Source organism: Chaetura pelagica, unplaced genomic scaffold, assembly GCF_000747805.2.
Source record: "Chaetura pelagica isolate M959 unplaced genomic scaffold, ChaPel_1.0 scaffold380, whole genome shotgun sequence".
In the NCBI taxonomy this organism is placed as follows: Eukaryota; Metazoa; Chordata; class Aves; order Apodiformes; family Apodidae; genus Chaetura; species Chaetura pelagica.
Window position 1 is genome coordinate 15,906 of NW_009951922.1, and position 18,964 is coordinate 34,869.

The following is an 18,964-nucleotide window of genomic DNA, read 5'->3' on the forward strand; positions in this document are numbered from 1 at the left end:
CCTCCACAACAGTCAGTTGTTGAGAACCTCCTGTCACTCCAGAGATAGTGATGGAGTCTGTCCCTTTATGATTCGATGGCATTAGTGTGCACTGTGCACCAGCGTCCACTAAAGCTTTATAACTTTGTGATTCTGATGTGCCAGGCCACCGAATCCACACAGTCCAGTAAACTCATTTGTCCCTCTCCTCCTCCTGGCTGGAGGCAGGGCACCTCTAATATTTAGCATGATATTTTGATGCACTATCCTGGTTGTTGACTGGTGCAACCTTTTTCTTGGAAGAACCATCTCCTGGCTTTGTTCTGTTTAGTAGCTCTTGCACACGTAACTGGAGAATATCAGTGGGTTTCTTGTCCCAGACTCTCATGTCCTCTTTAAAATAATCATGCAAGAGAGACCACAGGTGCGTCGCAGTGGGTCCTGTCTCTCTTGCTGCTGTCTAATAGCAGGACGTCTCTTCTTAATGACTGCAACACGTGACCAGTTGTCTCTAGGGAGAATCTGGAGTTTACCTCCCCATCTGTTTGGCATCTTATTCTTTATGTCAGTCATTTTTTCAATGGCTGAGGTGTGGAACTGATGGGAATCAGAGATGATATCTCTATACTGTCGTGCTTTGAAGGCACCTCACGCACAGTTGGTCTTGCGTCATCATCAAAGCATCCCATGCAGGAGAATATATGGGCATGTGCTGCTGGTACAGCCTGAACAAACCTCCGGAACATTTGTATGTCACACTCAACATCATCAGGATTTCTAAGTCCATCTTTATCATAGATCACTTCTCGCACAGCAATCTCTCTCAAATATGTGATGGCTTTCTCAAGAGTGGGTGTTCTGCTTCAGCGCCATTCGATGTCACCCTTGTGGGGGTATCTCTCTCTCACAGCTGAAAGGAGTCGGTCCTACAGGGTGGTAATCCCCACCTTACTACTAAGTGCTCTGTCAATACCAGCGTCTCTGGCCAGGGATCCCAACTGCTTGGCTTCTCTCTCATCCACGTTGTAGGTTTCAGCACCACTATCAAAGCATCGGAGCAGCCAAGGAAGAATTCCCTCACCATCAGTGCGTGTGAAGTCCTTTTTCATGAGGCTCAGTTCTTTCATAGAGAAAGGCTGGACGAGGCCATCGTATTGAGGAGGGCCTGCTGTCCTTTTATCTGCTTGAGAGTGCTCTGATTTTTTATCTGTTTGGGAGGTACCTGCTCCATCATCTGATTTAGAATCCTCTCCTTCCTCACTCTCATCTTCTGTTGCTTTAAGGAACTCTGGATATCTCAGACGGGAGCAGTTAAAAAGGGGGGAGCGTTTTGCCTTTGCATTGCTCCTGGTCACAGGATGAGCTAGCCTGATTCGCAATGGATTGGACTTTATCTTTGTAGGAACAGTTGCTTTTGTAGCAGTACGAGTGGTGGTATTGGCAGCAGTGGTTTTGGCAGCAGCAGTGGCAGCAACATTGCCTGTGGGGGAGTGTCAGTGAGTAGAACAGCACCTGGCCCTACGCATCCACATTACATTATAAACATTCAGCACATACATCCCTACTGCAACAGTGCTATTCAGATCAAGAGCTGGGAGATTCAGCTTGAAAGAAAATGGAGATGTAAAGTTGAACCAGCTAAGACTTGTACTGTAACTGTACACATACAGTGCCCCTATAAATAACAGTATAATAATCTGTAGGATCACTAGGCCAGTGATTATACGGTTAATGATGGCTACAGTTCTATCAGTAAACCATAAAACAATCACCAGAGCAGCTACAAAGAGCAGTATGCCCTTGGCTGCATACCACATGTACAGTTGCATGTTTGGAAAAAGGTCCAGTATATTCACTGCAGAAAGTGTCTGTTCAGTTTTCAATCCATCGGGAAATTCAGCAGAATTGTTGGCCATTGCTATCTGAGGGATTCCTCCCATCAGAAATGGAATTTTGGACACTCCCAATTGATGAAAATGTGTAATCTGGGCTTAAAATCAAGCCCCGCATTGGGCGCCAATAAATTGTTGTCACAGTTTGTCTCGGGTCCGACAACAATGCTCTTGATCCCCTCCCCCTCCCACCCAGGTAGGGAGGGAGAGAGAGAAAAAGAGAGAGACTTGGCTGGATTGAAAACTAAACTACACAGCTTTAATTAAACACTAATGATATAAGAAAATATATATACAATTTTATACAAATATGTTCAGGTATGAGCAAAATCCTGTCTCCCCCCACCTCCAGCAACTCCCACAGCACTCCCCTGAGCTGGGAGAGTCCCAAGAAATCCCGAAGCTGCTGCTGGAGAAAGCGGAGAGTGATGAGGGTCAGGAGAGCTCGAGCCTAAGGGTCAACGGTGATGGATGGACGGAGTCCTCCTCAGACGCCGGCCATGGACGGAAGAGAAGGGAAAAAAAAGAAGGAAGGAAGTTGTCTTCTGTGATCTCCGACCTTCCTTTGAGCTTACGTAGATATATGGAATGGAATATCTCTGGCCAGTTTTGCTGTCTGTCTAACTCAGCCTCCTCCGGGGGGGTCACAGATCTCCCCATAGTGTCTGAGCCGGCAGAGCGAAGGCGCGACCTTGAAAACCCAGCAGTTACAAAAACATTCCACTGTCTTATCAGCATAGCAGAACACACAGTTGCTAGTTAAAAGAAAGCTTACTGAAGGAAAAAAAAAAAACAACTGTAAAAAGAAAATTGGCTTAATCCTGGCTCAAACCAGGACAGCCGTAAGACGAGTCAGCGAGGAAGAAGACCGACCTGGCTGAATAGAGAACTTTGGCTGGAACTCAGGAACAAAAGGAGAGTTTATGGCTCTTGGAAGAGGGGGCAGGCCTCTCATGATGACTGCAAAGATGTAGTGAGACTATGTAGGGAGAAAATTAGGAGAGCCAAAGTCCAACCAGAACTCAAGCTAGCTACAGCTTTCAAAGACAACAAAAAATGTTCCTATAAATACATAAACAACAAAAGGAGGACTAGGGAAAATCTCCATGCTTTATTGGATGTGGGGGAAAACTTAGTGACAAAGGATGAGGAAAAGGCTGAGGTGCTTAATGCCTTTTTTGCCTCAGTCTTTACCAGTAGAACTAGGAGTTGCCTGGATAACCAACCCCCTGAGCTGGAGGACAGGGAAAAGGGACAGAATGAAGTCTTCTCAAAAAGGAAATGGTCAGGGACCTACTGCAACACTTAAACATACATAAGTCTATGGGGCCGGATGGGTTGCACCCAAGAGTACTGAAGGAGCTGGTGGATGTGCTCACCAAGCCTCTTTCCATAATTTATGAGAAGTCTTGGCAAACTGGGGAAGTCCCATGGGACTGGAGGATGGCAAATGTGACACCCATCTACCAGTGTCCTGGTTTAAATATTAAAGGTGAATCCCAAAAACCAGAGAACAGAATTGCTCTCTGTTACCCTCCCCTCCACCCTCCCAAGGGAAGATAGAAGAGGAATAAGGAAGAGGGTTTTTTGGGTTTTTTTAGAATAATAATTTAATTTAACACTAATCAAACACACACAGGACACAGACAACACAAAGAGCAGTGCTTACATTTGTTACCCCACCCCTCCCTTCTTCCCAGGCCCAAATTACTTTGTTCCCAGTTTCTCTCCCTCCCCCCAGCGGCACAGGGGGACAGGGGATGGGGTTTAGAGTCAGTTCACAGGATGGTGGTTCTTGCCATGCCATCCTCCTCAGGAAGAAGGATTCCTTACAGTCCTTCCCTGCTTCCCCACGGGGTCCCTCCCATGGCCCAGAGTCCTCCACAAACCTCTCCTTCATGAGTCCTTCCCATGAGGTCCAGAGCAAGATGCTCCAGTGTGGGCTTCTCACAGAGTCACAGGCTCCTTCAGGAAGAGCCAACTCCCCTCGCGCCAGGGTCTTCCAAAGCTGCGTAATCCACTGGCAACAAATCCACTGGCCACAAAATCCAAGTCCACTGGCCAAGTTCACCCCTCCTGGCACCTTCAGGGAATGTTCTACCACGTTCCTCCATGAGTGCAGGGGGACAGCCTGCCATCTCGCCATGGGTTGCAGGGAGACTTCTGCTAGGGCACCTTCTTCTCCTTCTTCCTCACCAACCACCAGCACCACTCTCCTTCCCCAGCACCACTCTCCTGGCTTTTATAGATTGTGACAGGAAGTGGGTGGGAATACTGACCCTTCCAGTCTTTTAGCGTCTTACGGACCCTCTCTCTCTATAGGTGTCCAACACTGTGCCAGGGTCTTCCAAACCATAACAACAAGAAACGCCAGAAGGAGGATCCAGGAAACTACAGACCTGTCAGTCTGACCTCGGTGCCAGGGAAGGTCATGGAGCAAATAATCTTGAGTGCCATTACGCACCACATACAGAACAACCAGGTGATCAGGCTCAGTCAAGATGGGTTTATAAAAGGCAGCTCCTGCTTGAGGAACCTGATCTCCTTCTATGACAAGATGGCTCACCTGGTGGAGGGAAAGGCTGTAGATGTTGTCTACTTGGACATTCGTGAAGCCTTTGACACTGTCTCCCACAGCATTCTCATGAAAAAACTGGCTGCTCATGACTTGGATGGGCATGCTCTCTGTTGGATAAAACACTAGTTAGATAGCTGGGCCCAGAGATTGGTGGTGAATGGAGCTAAATCCAGCTGGTGGCCAGTCACTGGTGGAGTCCCTCAGGGCTCAGTGTTGGGACCACTTTTGTTTAATATCTTTATCAATTACCTCGATGAGGGGATAGAATGCATTAAGTTTGCAGATGACACCAAGTTGGGAGGGAATGTTGATCTGCTTGAGGGTAGGGAGGCTCTACAGAGGGACTTAGGCAGACTGGATTGATGGGCTGAGGCAAATTGTATGAGCTTCAACAAGGCCAAGTGCTGGGTCCTGTACTTGGGCCACAACAACCCCATGCAATGTTACAGGCTGGGGGAAGAGTGGCTGGAAAGATGTCCAGCAGAAAGGGACCTCAGGGTGCTGATTGACAAGTGGCTGAATATGAGCCAGCAGTGTGCCCAGGTGGCCAAGAAGGCCAATGGCATCCTGGCCTGTGTTAGAAATAGTGTTGCAAGCAGGTCTTAGGGATCCCCCCCCTGTACTGGGCATTGGTGAGGCCCCACCTCGAGTACTGTGTTCAGTTTTGGGCACCTCACTACAAGAAGGACATTGAGGTGCTGGAGCGGGTGCAGAGAAGAGCAACTAGGCTAACGAAAGGCCTAGAGAACAAGTTATGAGGAGCGGCTGAGGGAACTGGGGCTATTTAGTCTAAAGAAAAGGAGGCTGAGGGGAGGCCTTATCGCTCTCTACAACTACCTGAAAGGACATTGTAGAGATGTAGGTGCTGGTCTCTTCTCACAAGTAAATAGTGATAGGGCAAGAGGGAATGGCCTAAAGCTACATCAGGGGAGGTTGAGGCTGGACATTAGGAATTTTTTTTTTTCTAAAAGGGTTTCCAGGCATTGGAACAGGCTGCCCAGGGAGGTGGTTGAGTCACCATCCCTGGATGTGTTTAAAAGTCGTATAGATGTGGTGCTTGGGCATATGGTTTAGGGATGAACACGATAGAGTAAGGTTAAAGGTTGGACTTGATATTCTTAAGGGTCTTTTCCAACCTAAATGATTCTGTGATTCTCCAAGTTGAGTCTGTTTTGCCCATGATGGTAATTGTGAGCAATCTTCATGTCTTTATTTTGACTCATGAGCTTTTTTTCATCTTATTTTCTTCCCCTGTCTTGCTGAGGAGGGGGAATGAGAGAGTGGCTTGGTGGGCACCTGGCAACCAGCTAAAGTCAACCCACCACAGTAATATTAATCCATGTTGGAAGGTAGATAGTAATAGTTACTCTATTGTTATGATTTGACATTATAAAGCAGATGCTTTCTTCTCAGAATTATGTCTTACAAGTATTCTGCTATTTTGTCTATTGTTAATTTTGCAGAATAAAGATAGCCAGAGAGGAGTGAAGAAAATCCTGTAATCTACAAAAGAATTTTATGATATGCAGTCTGGAGATTGTATTACTGGGGGCAATACTTGATCCGTGATTCTGTAAATATCTTTCAATTAAGTTTAGAAAGCTTGAAGTAGAAGTTTCCTTTAAAAATAATCTAGCTGCACAGTATCATATTTAGTCACTGTTATGAATATAATACTGCTTTTAAGATGCCTTCCATCTCAGTGTTCTGTTTTGGAATCAAAGCCTTCTGTTTCTATATGCATCATAAATTCTATCACTTTTCCTCCCATAAACAGCATATTTTGTTTTCCACACAGACATATGGTCAAGGGATTGAACTGATCTGTCTAAAACAAAAAGAGTTTGTGAAGAGCTCTGTAGAATCCAAATGGAATCTAGCAGAAGCCCAGCAGAAACTTAGTAGTTTAGCACTGCATAATTCAGAATCCATGGATCAGGAATATGCCAAAGCACAGACTGAAGCTTCAGAATTGAGACAGAGAGAGGAAGAGTGGAGAAGAAAAGAAGCAGCACTAATACAGAGGGAAAGACAGAATCTATGGAATATGGATTCTTTTAGTAAGGAGGTATTTAATAAGGTATGACGTATAAATGTGTATGAAAACAACGATAAGCCTTTTTTTATTTCATTTCTCATCTTCAGTGTTTTCTATATCTAGTATAGTGATTATTGTAATGTATTGAATGTTTTTCTTTCTTACTTTGCCCTATTGAAGGGGACATGGCATTGTTATTACGAATGTGTATGACACTTCTTCTTTAATTGGGAATCAGAACTTATATTTGTCCCTTATAGCAGCTGTTGCCAAAACCAAGAATGAGCAATATTTCTTCACATAGAATGGTTTGGGTTAGAAGAGACCTTAAAGATAATCTAGTTCCACCCCCCCTGCCATAGGCAGGGACCCCTTCCTCTAGACCAGGTTGCTCCAAGCCCCATCCAACCTGGCCTCGAACATTTCCAGGGAGGGGGCATCCACAGCTTCTCTGGACAACCTGTTTCAGTGTCTCACCACCCTCATAGTGAAGAATTTCTTCGTAATATCTAATGTAAATCTACCCTTTTCAGTTTGAAACTGTTACCCTCCGTCCTATCACTACATGCCCTTGTAAAAAGTCCCTCCCCAGCTTTCTTGTAGGCCCCCTTCAGGTACCAGAAGTCTGCTATAAGGTCTCCCTGGAGCTTTCTCTTCTCCAGGCTGAACAATCCCAACTCTCTTAGCCTGTCTTAATAGGAGTGGTGTTCCAGGCCTCTGACAGTTTTTGTAGCCCTCCTCTGGACCTGCTCCAACAGGTCGATATCTTTCTTATGTTTGGGACCCCAGAGTTGAACAGAGCAAAGTAGAGGGGGTGAATCACGTTTCTTTTGATGCAATCCAGGATACAGTTGGCTTTCTGGGCTGCAAGTGCACATTGATGGCTTATGTTGAGCTTCTTGTCAACCAACACCCCCAAGTCCTTCTCCTCAGGACTGTTCTCAATCCATTCTCCACCCAGCCTGTATTTGTGCTTGGGATTGCCCTGACCCATGTGCAGGACTTCACACTTGGCCTTGTTGAACTTCACTCAGTTTGCATGAGTCCACCTCTCAAGCCTGTCAAGTTCCCTCTGAATGGCATCTCTGCCCTCCAGGGTGTCAACCACACCACACAGCTTGGTGTCATTGGCAAATTTGCTGAGAGTGCACTTGATCCCACTGTCCATGTTTCCAACAAAGATTTTAAACAGCACCGGTCCCAGTACTAACCCCCGAGGAATGACACTTGCCACTGATTTCCACTTGAACATGGAGCTACTGACCATAACTTTTTGAGCACGACCAGCCAGCCTTATCCACCAAGTGGTCCATCCATCAAGTTCATGTCTCTCCAATTTAGAGAAAAGGATGTCGTGTCAAATGTTTCATGACCTTGCCGGGCACAGAGGTGAGACTGACTGGCCTGTAGTTTCCCAGGTCTTCCTTTTTTCCCTTTTTGAAAATGGGGATTATGTTTCCCCTTTTCCAGTCAGTGGGAACTTCACCAGACTGCCACGACTGTTCAAATATGATGGAAAGCGGCTTTGCAACTTCATCTGTCTGTGAAGACTGAGGCAAAAAAGTCATTGAATCCCTCAGTGTTCTCCATATCCTGGGTAACTAGGTCTCTTGTTTCCTTCCAGAGAGGGCCCACATTTTCCCTAGTCTTCCTTTTTTCACAGACATACCTATAGAAACTTTTCTTGTTACCCTTGGTGTCCTTGGCCAGATTTAATTCTAACAGGGCTTTAGCTTTCCTTACCTGATCCCTGGCTGCTCGGACAACTTCTTTGTACTCCTCCCAGGTACCTGTCCTTGCTTCTACTCTCTGTAGGCTTCCTTTTTATTTTTGAATTTGTCTAGGAGCTCCTTGTTCATCCATGCAGCAGGCCTCTTGGCGTTTTTGCCTTACTTCCTCTTTGTTGGGATACATTGTTCCTGAGCTTGGAGGAGGTGATCCTTGAATATTAATCAGCTTTCTTGGGCTTCTTTTCCCTCCTGGACTTTATCCCATGCTACTCTACCAGTCAGGTCCCTAAAGAGGCCAAAATATACTCCCTTGAATTCTAAGGTAGTGAGTTTGCTGTGTGCCCTCCTCACTGCCCTAAGGATTGTGAACTCCACCATCTCATGGTCACTGCAGCCAAGGCTGCCCTTGAGCTTCACATTGTCCACCAGCCCCTTCTTGTTGGCAAGAACAAGGTCCAGCATAGCACCTTTTCTCATTGGTTCTACTGTCACTTGGAGAAGGAAGTTATCATCAACACATTCCAGAAACCTCCTGGATTGCTTATGCCTTGCTCTGTTGACCCTCTAACAGATATTGGGGTGGTTGAAATCTCCCATGAGGAACAGGGCTTGTGATCGTGAGGCTACTCCTATCTGTCCATAGGGGGCCTCATCTGCTTGTCTTCCTGGTCAGGTGGCCTGTAGCAGACCCCCACTATGATGTCCCCTGTCTCTGCCTTCCCTTTAACCCTGACCCATAAGGTCTCAAGTCAGCTCCTCATCCATCCCCAGGCAGAGCTCCATGTGCTCCAGTTGGTCACTGATGTAGAGGGCAACACCCCTGCCTGTCCTTCCTAAAGAGCATGAAGTTTGTGTCTTTGTTGTGCCAAATTCTTACATTTGAAACATGCACAATTTTCCTCTAATAATGTGAATTTCTTAATAAAGATTATTTTAGCACAAACTATCTTCATAGTAAATGTCTGTTTCATTTTCAGCAATTAACTTGACTATGAACTGTTAATATATAATTTTTAAGAATTCCACTGAGTTAGCTTCATTAGGACTAGATGGTGTAGATGTTTCTCATTGTTTATAGATCACTAAGTTCCTACGACTGCATAGAACTTTGAGGTAGATTATTGCTCAGAAAAAGAATATGATAGGGCATTTTTCACCCTATTATAATTAGATGAGCTGTGTTTTGGTAAATAACCTTTTTGGGTACATTAAGTGTATACATATATGTTTGCTGGGCTATGCTCAAAACTAGAACATTACTCTTTAAATAGTAATGAATTAAAATAATCCTATAGTTTAAAAAAGGTATATGTGGAGATTCTATGATAGTTTTTTCTCCTCTTTAGAGTTTTATTAGTCAATATAAAAGAAAAGAAGTAGAAGATGAAGATGTATCTAAATCATTTATACAGAAACATGAACAAAATATTAGATACTTTGGTAAGTATGTTGCTTCCAACATTTTGCAGTTTAACCTCCTGTAGAATTTTTGTAGGTCTATTTATTTTTTCATTATTTTTATTATTGTTGTTGTTATTATTATTATTGTACATAATGGATGCTAACAAATGAAACATTTGTCAAGGAGAATATCTAGATTCTTGTTTCTCAGGACAGGAGATGTGGCATCATAACAAATAACCATTTCAAAGTAAAACTGTAAATTGCAGAAGCCTGTTGGTTCATTCATAATAGGAGAACTTCTTGAGTCAACATAGAACTGAAAAAAGTAATTAAAATTTTAGCTACTTTTTCTGCTGTTCCAAGGGAAATGATAGGGACATTAATGGAGATGCAATGTAAAAATGGAGATGCATGTAAAAGTGCCTGAGACTGTGTACCTGCCAGTTAAGACTATGTAGAGATGGAACTGATCTTTTATTTTTAAAGTTATATTTATATGAGTGATAGAAGGTTAAAACTTTGTATCTAGTATTAGCAAGCAGTAAAATATCACTATTATGTATATTTGGGCAATTAACTCATATGAAGGACAATGAGAGGGGCAGGATGGTGATCTCGCTGCTTGAATTTTGAGTTCTGACTTTCAAACTGCAACTGTAGTTTCATGCTACTTAATACAATTCAGTCTTCTACTTAACTTTCAATCACTGAGTCGCTCTCCTGTTTTGACCTTAATGCTTGAACTTAGTTATAAAAATAGCTTTGTATTTCCTAAAACCTAGGAAGCCATGTCAGAAGCATATTCATTTTAGACTATGATTATGCTTTCATTTCCATTTGTCTTACTCACAAAGAACTTTTCTGTCAAAGTCACTGAATGTAAATCTCCATCCATCAACTTAATTATACTATCAAATTCTTAACAAATAGGTATAGATACTACTTTGTCACAGTGTGTGAAAACCATTTACAGTTAACCTGTTTTTAACACTGCCAGAGATACAATAAAAATATTATCTTAATGGTAGCAGCTAACTATATTTCAGTATCTTTTCAGTCTGAGCATACCTTATTGGTAATGCTTTTTTTCAGCATTGGAAGATGTTTTAAAAACAACAAAAAATTGAGTTCAGTTTTATTTGCATGCTGTTCTTCTGAGGTAACAATGAAGTGTGAAAGAGATTGTAGCAGTATGTACATTTAAATGTTTTCACTGCATTAAATCACTTCTTTATATTGAATATGTTCATTAATGTTGTGTTTTTTTTCATCAGGTATGCTGGGCAGATGGGATGACAGTCAAAGATTTTTGTCTGATCACCCATATCTTGTATGTGAAGAAACAGCTAAATATCTCATCTTATGGTGTTTTCATCTAGAAGCTGAACAGGTACTAGGAAGACCTTAAAAGTATGCAGTTTCCCACATACAGTATAGAAAAGCTGTCCAAATTGATGAGCCATTTAATTACTCTTCTCCCTGTCTTCCTATGCCCGTTATCTTATTGAAGGAACGCTCCAAAACACATTACTACATTAGATCTAGTTTCAGCTAAGTAACAGACCCTTTGCTTCTGTCAGTTATTTTATCTTTAGGGATCAAAAGCAAAGATGTTGCTGAATTTTAGATAGAGTTATACTTAAAAAAAATATTTAATATAATTATGTAATTCATCTTTTCAGAAAAGAGCTCTGATGGAACAAATAGCACACCAAGCAGTTGTGATGCAGTTTATTATAGAAATGGCCAGAAGTTGTAATGTGGATCCAAGAGGCTGTTTTCGTCTATTTTTCCAAAAAGCCAAAGTAAGTCAGAATTTGTACAACACTGAGAGAAACTCTTGATACCCTTGCAAGGGATTGGCGTTCTGAAGGAGCTTTCTTCCTGACAGTTGGAGGTTAAATATTTTACTGACTGAATCAGGCCTATGGGGAAGTGTTGTTTTGTAGGCAGTTCATTCTCATACACAATGCTTTGTGTAATTCTGATCTTGAGCACAGATGTTCCATGGATTCTTTTTAGGCTAGAAGGAAAGCAGAACAGCATGGGAACTACAGGAGCATGGAATAGTGAACTACCACCTAAATTACAGCGGCAAACATGAATGTGTCTAAGGACTGAGTGTCCTATTTTGCTTATCAAAATGCCTCTCTATGCAGTTCATGGCAGGGCCCAATTTGGAGTCTGTTTCTCTTTAGTCAGTCATAGATAGCTCTGAAATGCTGAGAGAAGGAGAGTGAGAGAGAGATTATAGTATCATTGTATTGTTCTGGTTGGAAAAGACCTTCAAGATCATCAAGCCCAACCACTACCCTAACTCTGCCATATCCACCACTAAACCCTGTCCCCTGGCACCACATCTGTCTTTTAAGATGTCTCCAGGGATGGTGGCTCAACCACCTCCTCGGACAGCCTGGATCACCAAGTCCAACTCCCGCCCCAGAACAGGACAACCCCAAAGTACGCACCATGTCCCTAAGGGTGTTGTCCAAGTGTTTCTTGAATATTGTCAGGCTTGGTGCCATTACAGCTTCCCTGGGGAGCCTTTTCCAGTGCTCCACCACCCTCTGGGTGAAGAATCTCTTCCTAATGTCCAACCTAAACCTCCCCCTGCACATCTTCCTACCATTCCCTCAGGTCCTGTCGTTGGTCACCAGAGAGAAGAGGTCAGCGCCTACTCCTGCAATAAGCAGCAGTGAGGTCTCCCCTCAGTCTCCTCTTCTCCAGGCTGAACAGACCAAGTGCCTTTAGCTGTTCCTCATATGGCTTCCCCTCTAAACCCTTCACCAACCTCATGGCCCTCCTCTGGACACTCTTTAGTAGCTTTATATCCTTTTTGTACTGTGGTGCCCAAAACTGTACACAGTACTCAAGATGGGGCCGCACCAGTGCAGAGTAAAGTGGGACGATCACCTCTCTCGACCAGCTAGCTATGCCGTGCTTGATGCACCCCAGGACTCGGTTGGCCTTCCTGGCTGCCAGGGCACACTGTTGGCTTATGTTCAACTTGCTGTTGACCAGAACCCCCGGATCCCTCTCCGCAGGGCTGCTCTCCAGCCTCTTGCTCCCCAGACTATGTATATCCAGGGTTACTGTGTCCCAGGTGCAAAATCTGGCATTTCTCCTTGTTAAACTTCATGTGATCAGTGATTGTCCAGAGCCCTCTGCAGGGCCTCTCTGCCCTCGAGAGTGTCAACCGCTCCTCCCAATTTGGTGTCATCTGTGAACTTAATAAGTAGGCCTTCAAGTCGTAGTGAGAAGACTGAAGCTGTGGTTTGATGTAAGTTCTATATTAAGTTATACAAGACTGAAGAATCAAGCCATGCTGATCTTAATGCTGCCTTAAGTACTTAAGTTTACACCCACTGTGCACTGCTATGAGTACCTTTTCTCTTAAAGGTATTGGCTTCTGAGATGGAATAAATGAAGGGTTAAAATTATATTTGTTTTGTTCTAATGTTCTCAGATGAATGAATAACTTAGTTCCTGTACTCATTAAATGCTAAAGTCTCTCTTTAAAAGACAACAAAAACCAGCATACCTGAATCTTATTTTGAAGTTGACTGGTACTAATATTCTTATTGACTTGTCCAAACGATTATCCTTCAATGAGTATAATATGCGTTACTGCAGGACTTCTTTTTAGCAGTGTGTATGCTTACAACTAGAAGTAAATATGGCTGAGATGAAAAATATTTCACTCTTCTCTTTACAGGCAGGGGAAGAAGGCTATTTGGAAGCTTTTAAAACTGAGCTTGAAGCATTCAAATCAAGAGTGAGAACCTGTTCACAGTCTCAAGGCTTTCAAGCTATATCAGTACAGAATCCCAGTGTCTATACTGGTGCTGTAGAAGGACTGGAGTCTTTGATACAGGTAGGGTTTTATTTCCAGAAATAAATATAACAATTCTGTTATGAATAGATTTTTGCTACACTCTTGAGAAGATGTACTTTTTGAGATCTAGGAATAAGCCCCTTTATACTTGGAGCACTGTAATTTCTAACGTGCACTATTATCAATATTGAAGAGAGTGTTTCTCAAAGCTCTCACAATTTATAGTGTCAAAAGGCATATGTTAGTTCAGTGCCCTTGAATAATTGTGCTAAATGGAAAACTGCATCATTAACCTGTTCAGGTGCTAGTATTAAATATATTTTGTATCACAGGAGGTGAATAACAGAATTGTCAGTTGGAAGGGACCTCTAGAGATTATCTAGTCCAAGTCCCTTGCTAAAGTAGGATTACCTAGAGCACATTACTCAGAACTGCATCCAGGCAGGATCTTGAATATCTCCAGAGAAGGGGACTCCACAGCTTCTCTGGGCAGCCTGTTCCAGTGCTCTGTCACCCCCACCGTAAAGTTTGTCCTCATATTTAAACAGAACTTCCTGTGTTCCAACGTGTGCCCATTGCCCCTTGTCCTGTCACTGGGAACTATTCAAAAGAGTCTGGCTCCATCCTCCTTGCACCCACTCTTTAGAGACTTATAGGCATTAATAAGGTCTCCCCTCAGCCTTTTCTTCTCCAGGCTAAAGAGACCCAATTCTCTCAGCCTTTCCTCATAAGGGAGATGCTCCAATCCACCAATCAAATTTATTGCCCTCTGCTGGATTCTCTCTAGTAGTTCCCTGTCTCTCTTGAACTGGGGAGTCCAGAACTGGATGCAGTATTCCAGATGTGGCCTCACCAGGGTAGAGTAGAGGGGGAGAATGACCTCTCTTGACCTACTGGCCACACTCTTCCTTATGCAACCATTCGACTGGCTGCCTTGGTGCCAAGGGCACCTTGCTGGCTCCTGGACAATTTACTATCTCCTGGACTCCCAGATTCTTCTCCTTGGAACTGCTTTCCAGCAGGTCTAGGCCCAGCCTCCAGCCTGTCCAGGTCATGCTGGATGGCAGCACAGCCCCCTGGTGTGTCAGCCCCCCCTCCCAGTTTTGTGTCATCAGTGAACTTGCTGAGGATACACTCTGTCCCTTCGTCCAGGTTGTTGATGAATATGTTTGTTTGGGTCATTTGGATGTGGTGTTGGTGGATATGGTTTAGTGGATAACTTTGTAGAGTAGGGATGATCGTTGGACTTTGTGATCCCAAGGGTCTTTTCCAACCTGAATAGTTCTATGATTCTATGTTGAACAAGACTGGACCCCTGGGGGACACCGCTGGTTACAGGCCTCCAACTCAATCCTGCTCCATTGAGTTCCATCACACAGCCAGCTATCAATCCACCTCACTGTCCACTCATCTAGCCCACACTCCCTCAGTTTCAAAATGAGGATGTTATGGGAGACAGTGTCAAAAGCCTTACAGAAGTCAAGGTAGATAATGTCCACTGCTCTCCCCTCATCTAGCCAGCCAGTTAGAACGTCATAGAAGGCTATCAGATTAGTCAAGCATAATTTCCCCTTGGTGAATCCATGCTGACCTCTCTCAATGACTTTCTTCCACATGTTTTGAGATGACGCCCAGAGTGATTTGTTCCTTCACCTTACTGGGGATGGAGGTGAGACTAACTGGCCTGTAGCTCCCTGGGTCCTCCTTCTTGTCCTTTTTGAAGACTGGAGTGATATTGGCCTTCCTCCAGTCCTCAGGCACCTCTCCATGACTTCTCAAAGATGATGGAGAGTGGCCTAGCAGTAACATCTGCCAGCTTTCTCAGAACTCATGGATGCATCCCATCAGGGCCTATGGATTTATGGATGTTCAGTTTGGCTAAGTGGCCTCTAACCTGGTCCTTCACTACTGAAGGAAAGTCATCTTCTTTCCAGACCTTATCTCTTACCTCCAGGGTCAAGGATTCACGAGGGCTGACTTTAGCAGTGAAGGCCAAAGCAAAGAAGGCATTCACTAACTCCGCCTTCTCTGTCTTTCACCACTAGGGAACCCACCTCATTCATCAGTGGACCTTCATTTCCCCTCGTCTTCCTTTTTCTATTGATGTACTGAAAAAAACTCCCTTCTTGTTGTCTTTGATACCCTTTGCCAGATTTAATTCCAGGTGAGACTTAGCTTTCCTCGTTGCATCCCTGCATTCTCTGACAACATTCCTATATTCCTCCTAAGTGGCCAGTCCTGTTTTCCACATTCTGTAAATTTCCTTCTTTCCTTTAATTTTTTCCAGAAGACCCTTACTCATCCATGCAGGTCTTCTACCTCCTCTGCTTGATTTCTTCCTCATAGGGATGCACTGGTCTTGAGCTTGGAGGAAGTGGAGTTTGAAAATTGTCCAGCTCTCTTGGACATCTATATCTTCCAGTGCTCTGACCCAATGTATTCCACTGAGTAGATCTTTGAAGAGGCTAATCTTTGGTTTCCTGAAGTTCAGGGTTGTAATCGTACTTATTTCTCTACATCTTCCACCATTTTGTGGTCACTACAGCCAAGGTTGCCCCCAACCTTCACATCCCCAACAAGACCTTCTTTGTTTGTTAATACCAGGTCCAGCAGTGCACCTACTCTCATAGGTTTCTTAACCACCTGTGTCAAAAAGTTATCATCAATGCTCTGCAGGAACCTCCTGGACTGTATATGCCTGGCTGTGTGGCCTTTCCAGCAAATATCAGAGTGGTTGAAGTCCCCCATGAGAACCAGGGCTATTTTCAGCTGCCTATAGAAGGCCTCATCAACCTCTTCATCCTGTAGTAAATGCCCACAACAGTGTCCTCCATGTTAGCCTGCTCCTTAACTCTCATCCATATGCTCTCAACATGTTCTTCCTCCTCTATTAGGCATAACTCAATACATTCCAGGTGCTCTTTCACATAAAGAGCCACTCCACCACCCCTCCTTGATGACCTATCCTTCCTAAACAGTACGTAGCCATCCATGACTATTCCAATCATGTGAGCTATCCCACTTTGTCTCAGTAATTGCAATGAGATCATGGCCCTGTGACCATACTCGGACCTCTAGTTCTTCCTGTTTGTTCCCCATACTGCATGCATTGGTATAAATTTTTTTTTGCAAGGAGAAGCCCTGATTCCCACCAGACAGTTCTCAGATGCTTCCATAGCTACCAGCCTATCATCCCCCATCTCCACTGAGACAGCCAACAGTAGGACCTTACTACTACACTGTCCCACTGGTACTGACATGCCACTCCCAGGTTCCTCTCTAGTAAGCCCAGTTTTGTCCCCATCCCCTTCAAGTGTAGTTCAAAGACCTTTCTATGAGTGCTGCTAGCACCTGCTCCAAGATCCTTTTCCCCCTTTGATATAGGTGTACCCCATCTGTTGCCAGCAGGCCTAGTGTCTTGTGAAGCAGCCTGTGGTCATAGAACCCAAAGGCCTTCTGATAACACCAGTCATGTAGCCAGGCATTGATCTGTTGGCTCCTATTTATCCCCTCATCGATCCTTGCAACTGGTGAGATAGAGGCAAACACTACTTGTGTTTCTGACCCCCTAACCAGCCATCCCAGGGCCCTGAAGTCTCTCTTTAATGCCCTTGGACTTCTTGTTGCAATTTCATCACTGCCTACCTGAAAAATCATAATGGGTAGTAGTGTGAGGGTTGAACTAGGGTAGGGAGTTTTTTTCTGCACATCCTTGACCCTGGCCCCAGGGAGGCAGCAGACCTCCCTATGTAGTGGGTCTGGTTTGCATATTGGTCCTTCGGCTCCTTTCAGAATCGAGTCCCCTACAACAAGGACCCATCTTTCTTTCTTTACTGCAGATGTTTTGATCAGGGGGGTGGTCAAACTAGACCTTGATGACACCTCCAAGCTAGAAGAATTATTGTTCTCAACATTGTGCTGTTTCACTTGCAAAGCACAGTACCTGTTACTCAGTGGCACCTGGGAAGGTGGTGTAGTTGCTGGACAGATGTGTTTGCAGTGCCTGTTGCTGTTGCCTGAAATGAGCTTTCAGCTGAAAATGACTTATCCCATTAATAGAAACCTAGAGGTAGTCAAGTCTAAGGAAAATTTACACTGTGTTACAATATTCTGCCCTTCTTTTTATCTTTATCTTGGAACACTGGGTTCTTTGATTTCAGTGTTAGTGATGATTATATCTTGGGCTGAAGAGAAAATTTTAAAGGCTTTTAAAAGCTGGATGTTGAGGAAGGAGACAATTTAAAGTACTTTGAAATAAATTTGGTCAAGGTACCTGTTTGGTAAGATCTTGTAACTGAATCCTAAGTAAATGTACAATAAGGTGATACTATGCTAACTAAATATAAAAAAGCTTCTTGAGATTCACATTATGACAATACTGTCTGGGTTGTTGTGGTTTTTTTTAAATTATATTTTATTATGAATTTATCTCATCTTAAGACAGACAAAATAAAGACTTTAACTTACTTCTCTGTAAGTGAATGTATATATTGAGATTAAGGTTTCAAATCTTTATTTGTTGCAGAATGCAAATGATCTACAAGATTGCACAAACAGAAGTGTTTGCAATTTAAACTCAATGCTACAAAAAGATGAAGAACCCAAAATGATGGACACAGTATAGCACTGTTAAGACTGAGGCAAAATACTCTTTTCTATTGCAAAGAAAAGAATGTGGCTATTTCCTTGACACATTTTTATGGGTACTGCACTTTATTTTTGGTGCTTTGAGGGAGGGATGTGGAGGGAGGATAATCCGGAAACACTTGTAATAATGTTTGAAAATGTGCTGCTAGGTTTTTGGTTGTCTATGAAGAATGGGGTTCTCATTACCAAACATTAAACTGGATGTTTTATGCTACTAAATTTGCCTTTTGTGATGTTGGGAATTAAAATATGAAAAGGAAAATGCACAAATAGTGTTTAAAATAAGTGATAGATTTCTGGTGGAATCTGCTATTGGTTTTAGATATGACTATGTCTTATTCTATGAATATTGCTGGTATAGCTCTTAAATGTGGTTTTATTATTAACAGCAATAAATTGGTATGGCATCAGTACTGCAGATCTGGTTGGTGTCTGTCGCGGGCCGGTACCGGGGGGCTACTGGCTGTCAGGATGTTTCCGCGACTTCCCCCCCCAATGTGGAGAGGTTTGTTAAAAATCCCGAGCGTCCACCTCTCTCAGAGGAACGGCCGCTGTGGGTCCGTTTCTTAGAGGGTAGATTAAAGTACCCTCCCACCACGCTCACAAATTGTTACTGAGACCAATGTTTAGTTTGCAAATTAATCCGTTTATTGAGGGACAATACAAACTAAGGGATCAAGGTTCAGGAGAGGTTGGCTAGGTATATATTGGAAAAGGGATTCAAAGGCACTATGGTCTATAAAAGGCACACTCTGAAGGAGAGATGTAAATCAATGGAGTGAAAGGGTAGGAGTTGAGCCTAGTAAGAAAGTTAAAGTGTGTGTGTGTGTGTGTGTGTGTGTGTGTGTGTGTGTGTGTGTG

General features: G+C 43.5%; 1 protein-coding gene across 1 annotated transcript in view; it reads left to right on the forward strand.

Annotated features, from left to right (window-relative positions):
- Positions 1-18,080, forward strand: part of LOC104387140 (hsp90 co-chaperone Cdc37-like 1) — a 31,613-nt gene extending 13,533 nt beyond the window's left edge. Inside the window, exons 2-7 of the mRNA XM_009995837.1 lie at positions 6,248-6,529; positions 9,564-9,657; positions 10,896-11,011; positions 11,304-11,426; positions 13,337-13,495; positions 17,982-18,080. Of these exons, the coding sequence (XP_009994139.1) occupies positions 6,248-6,529; positions 9,564-9,657; positions 10,896-11,011; positions 11,304-11,426; positions 13,337-13,495; positions 17,982-18,080 (873 nt within the window). The remainder of the gene's footprint in view (positions 1-6,247; positions 6,530-9,563; positions 9,658-10,895; positions 11,012-11,303; positions 11,427-13,336; positions 13,496-17,981) is intronic.
- Positions 18,081-18,964: the final 884 nt, after the last annotated feature.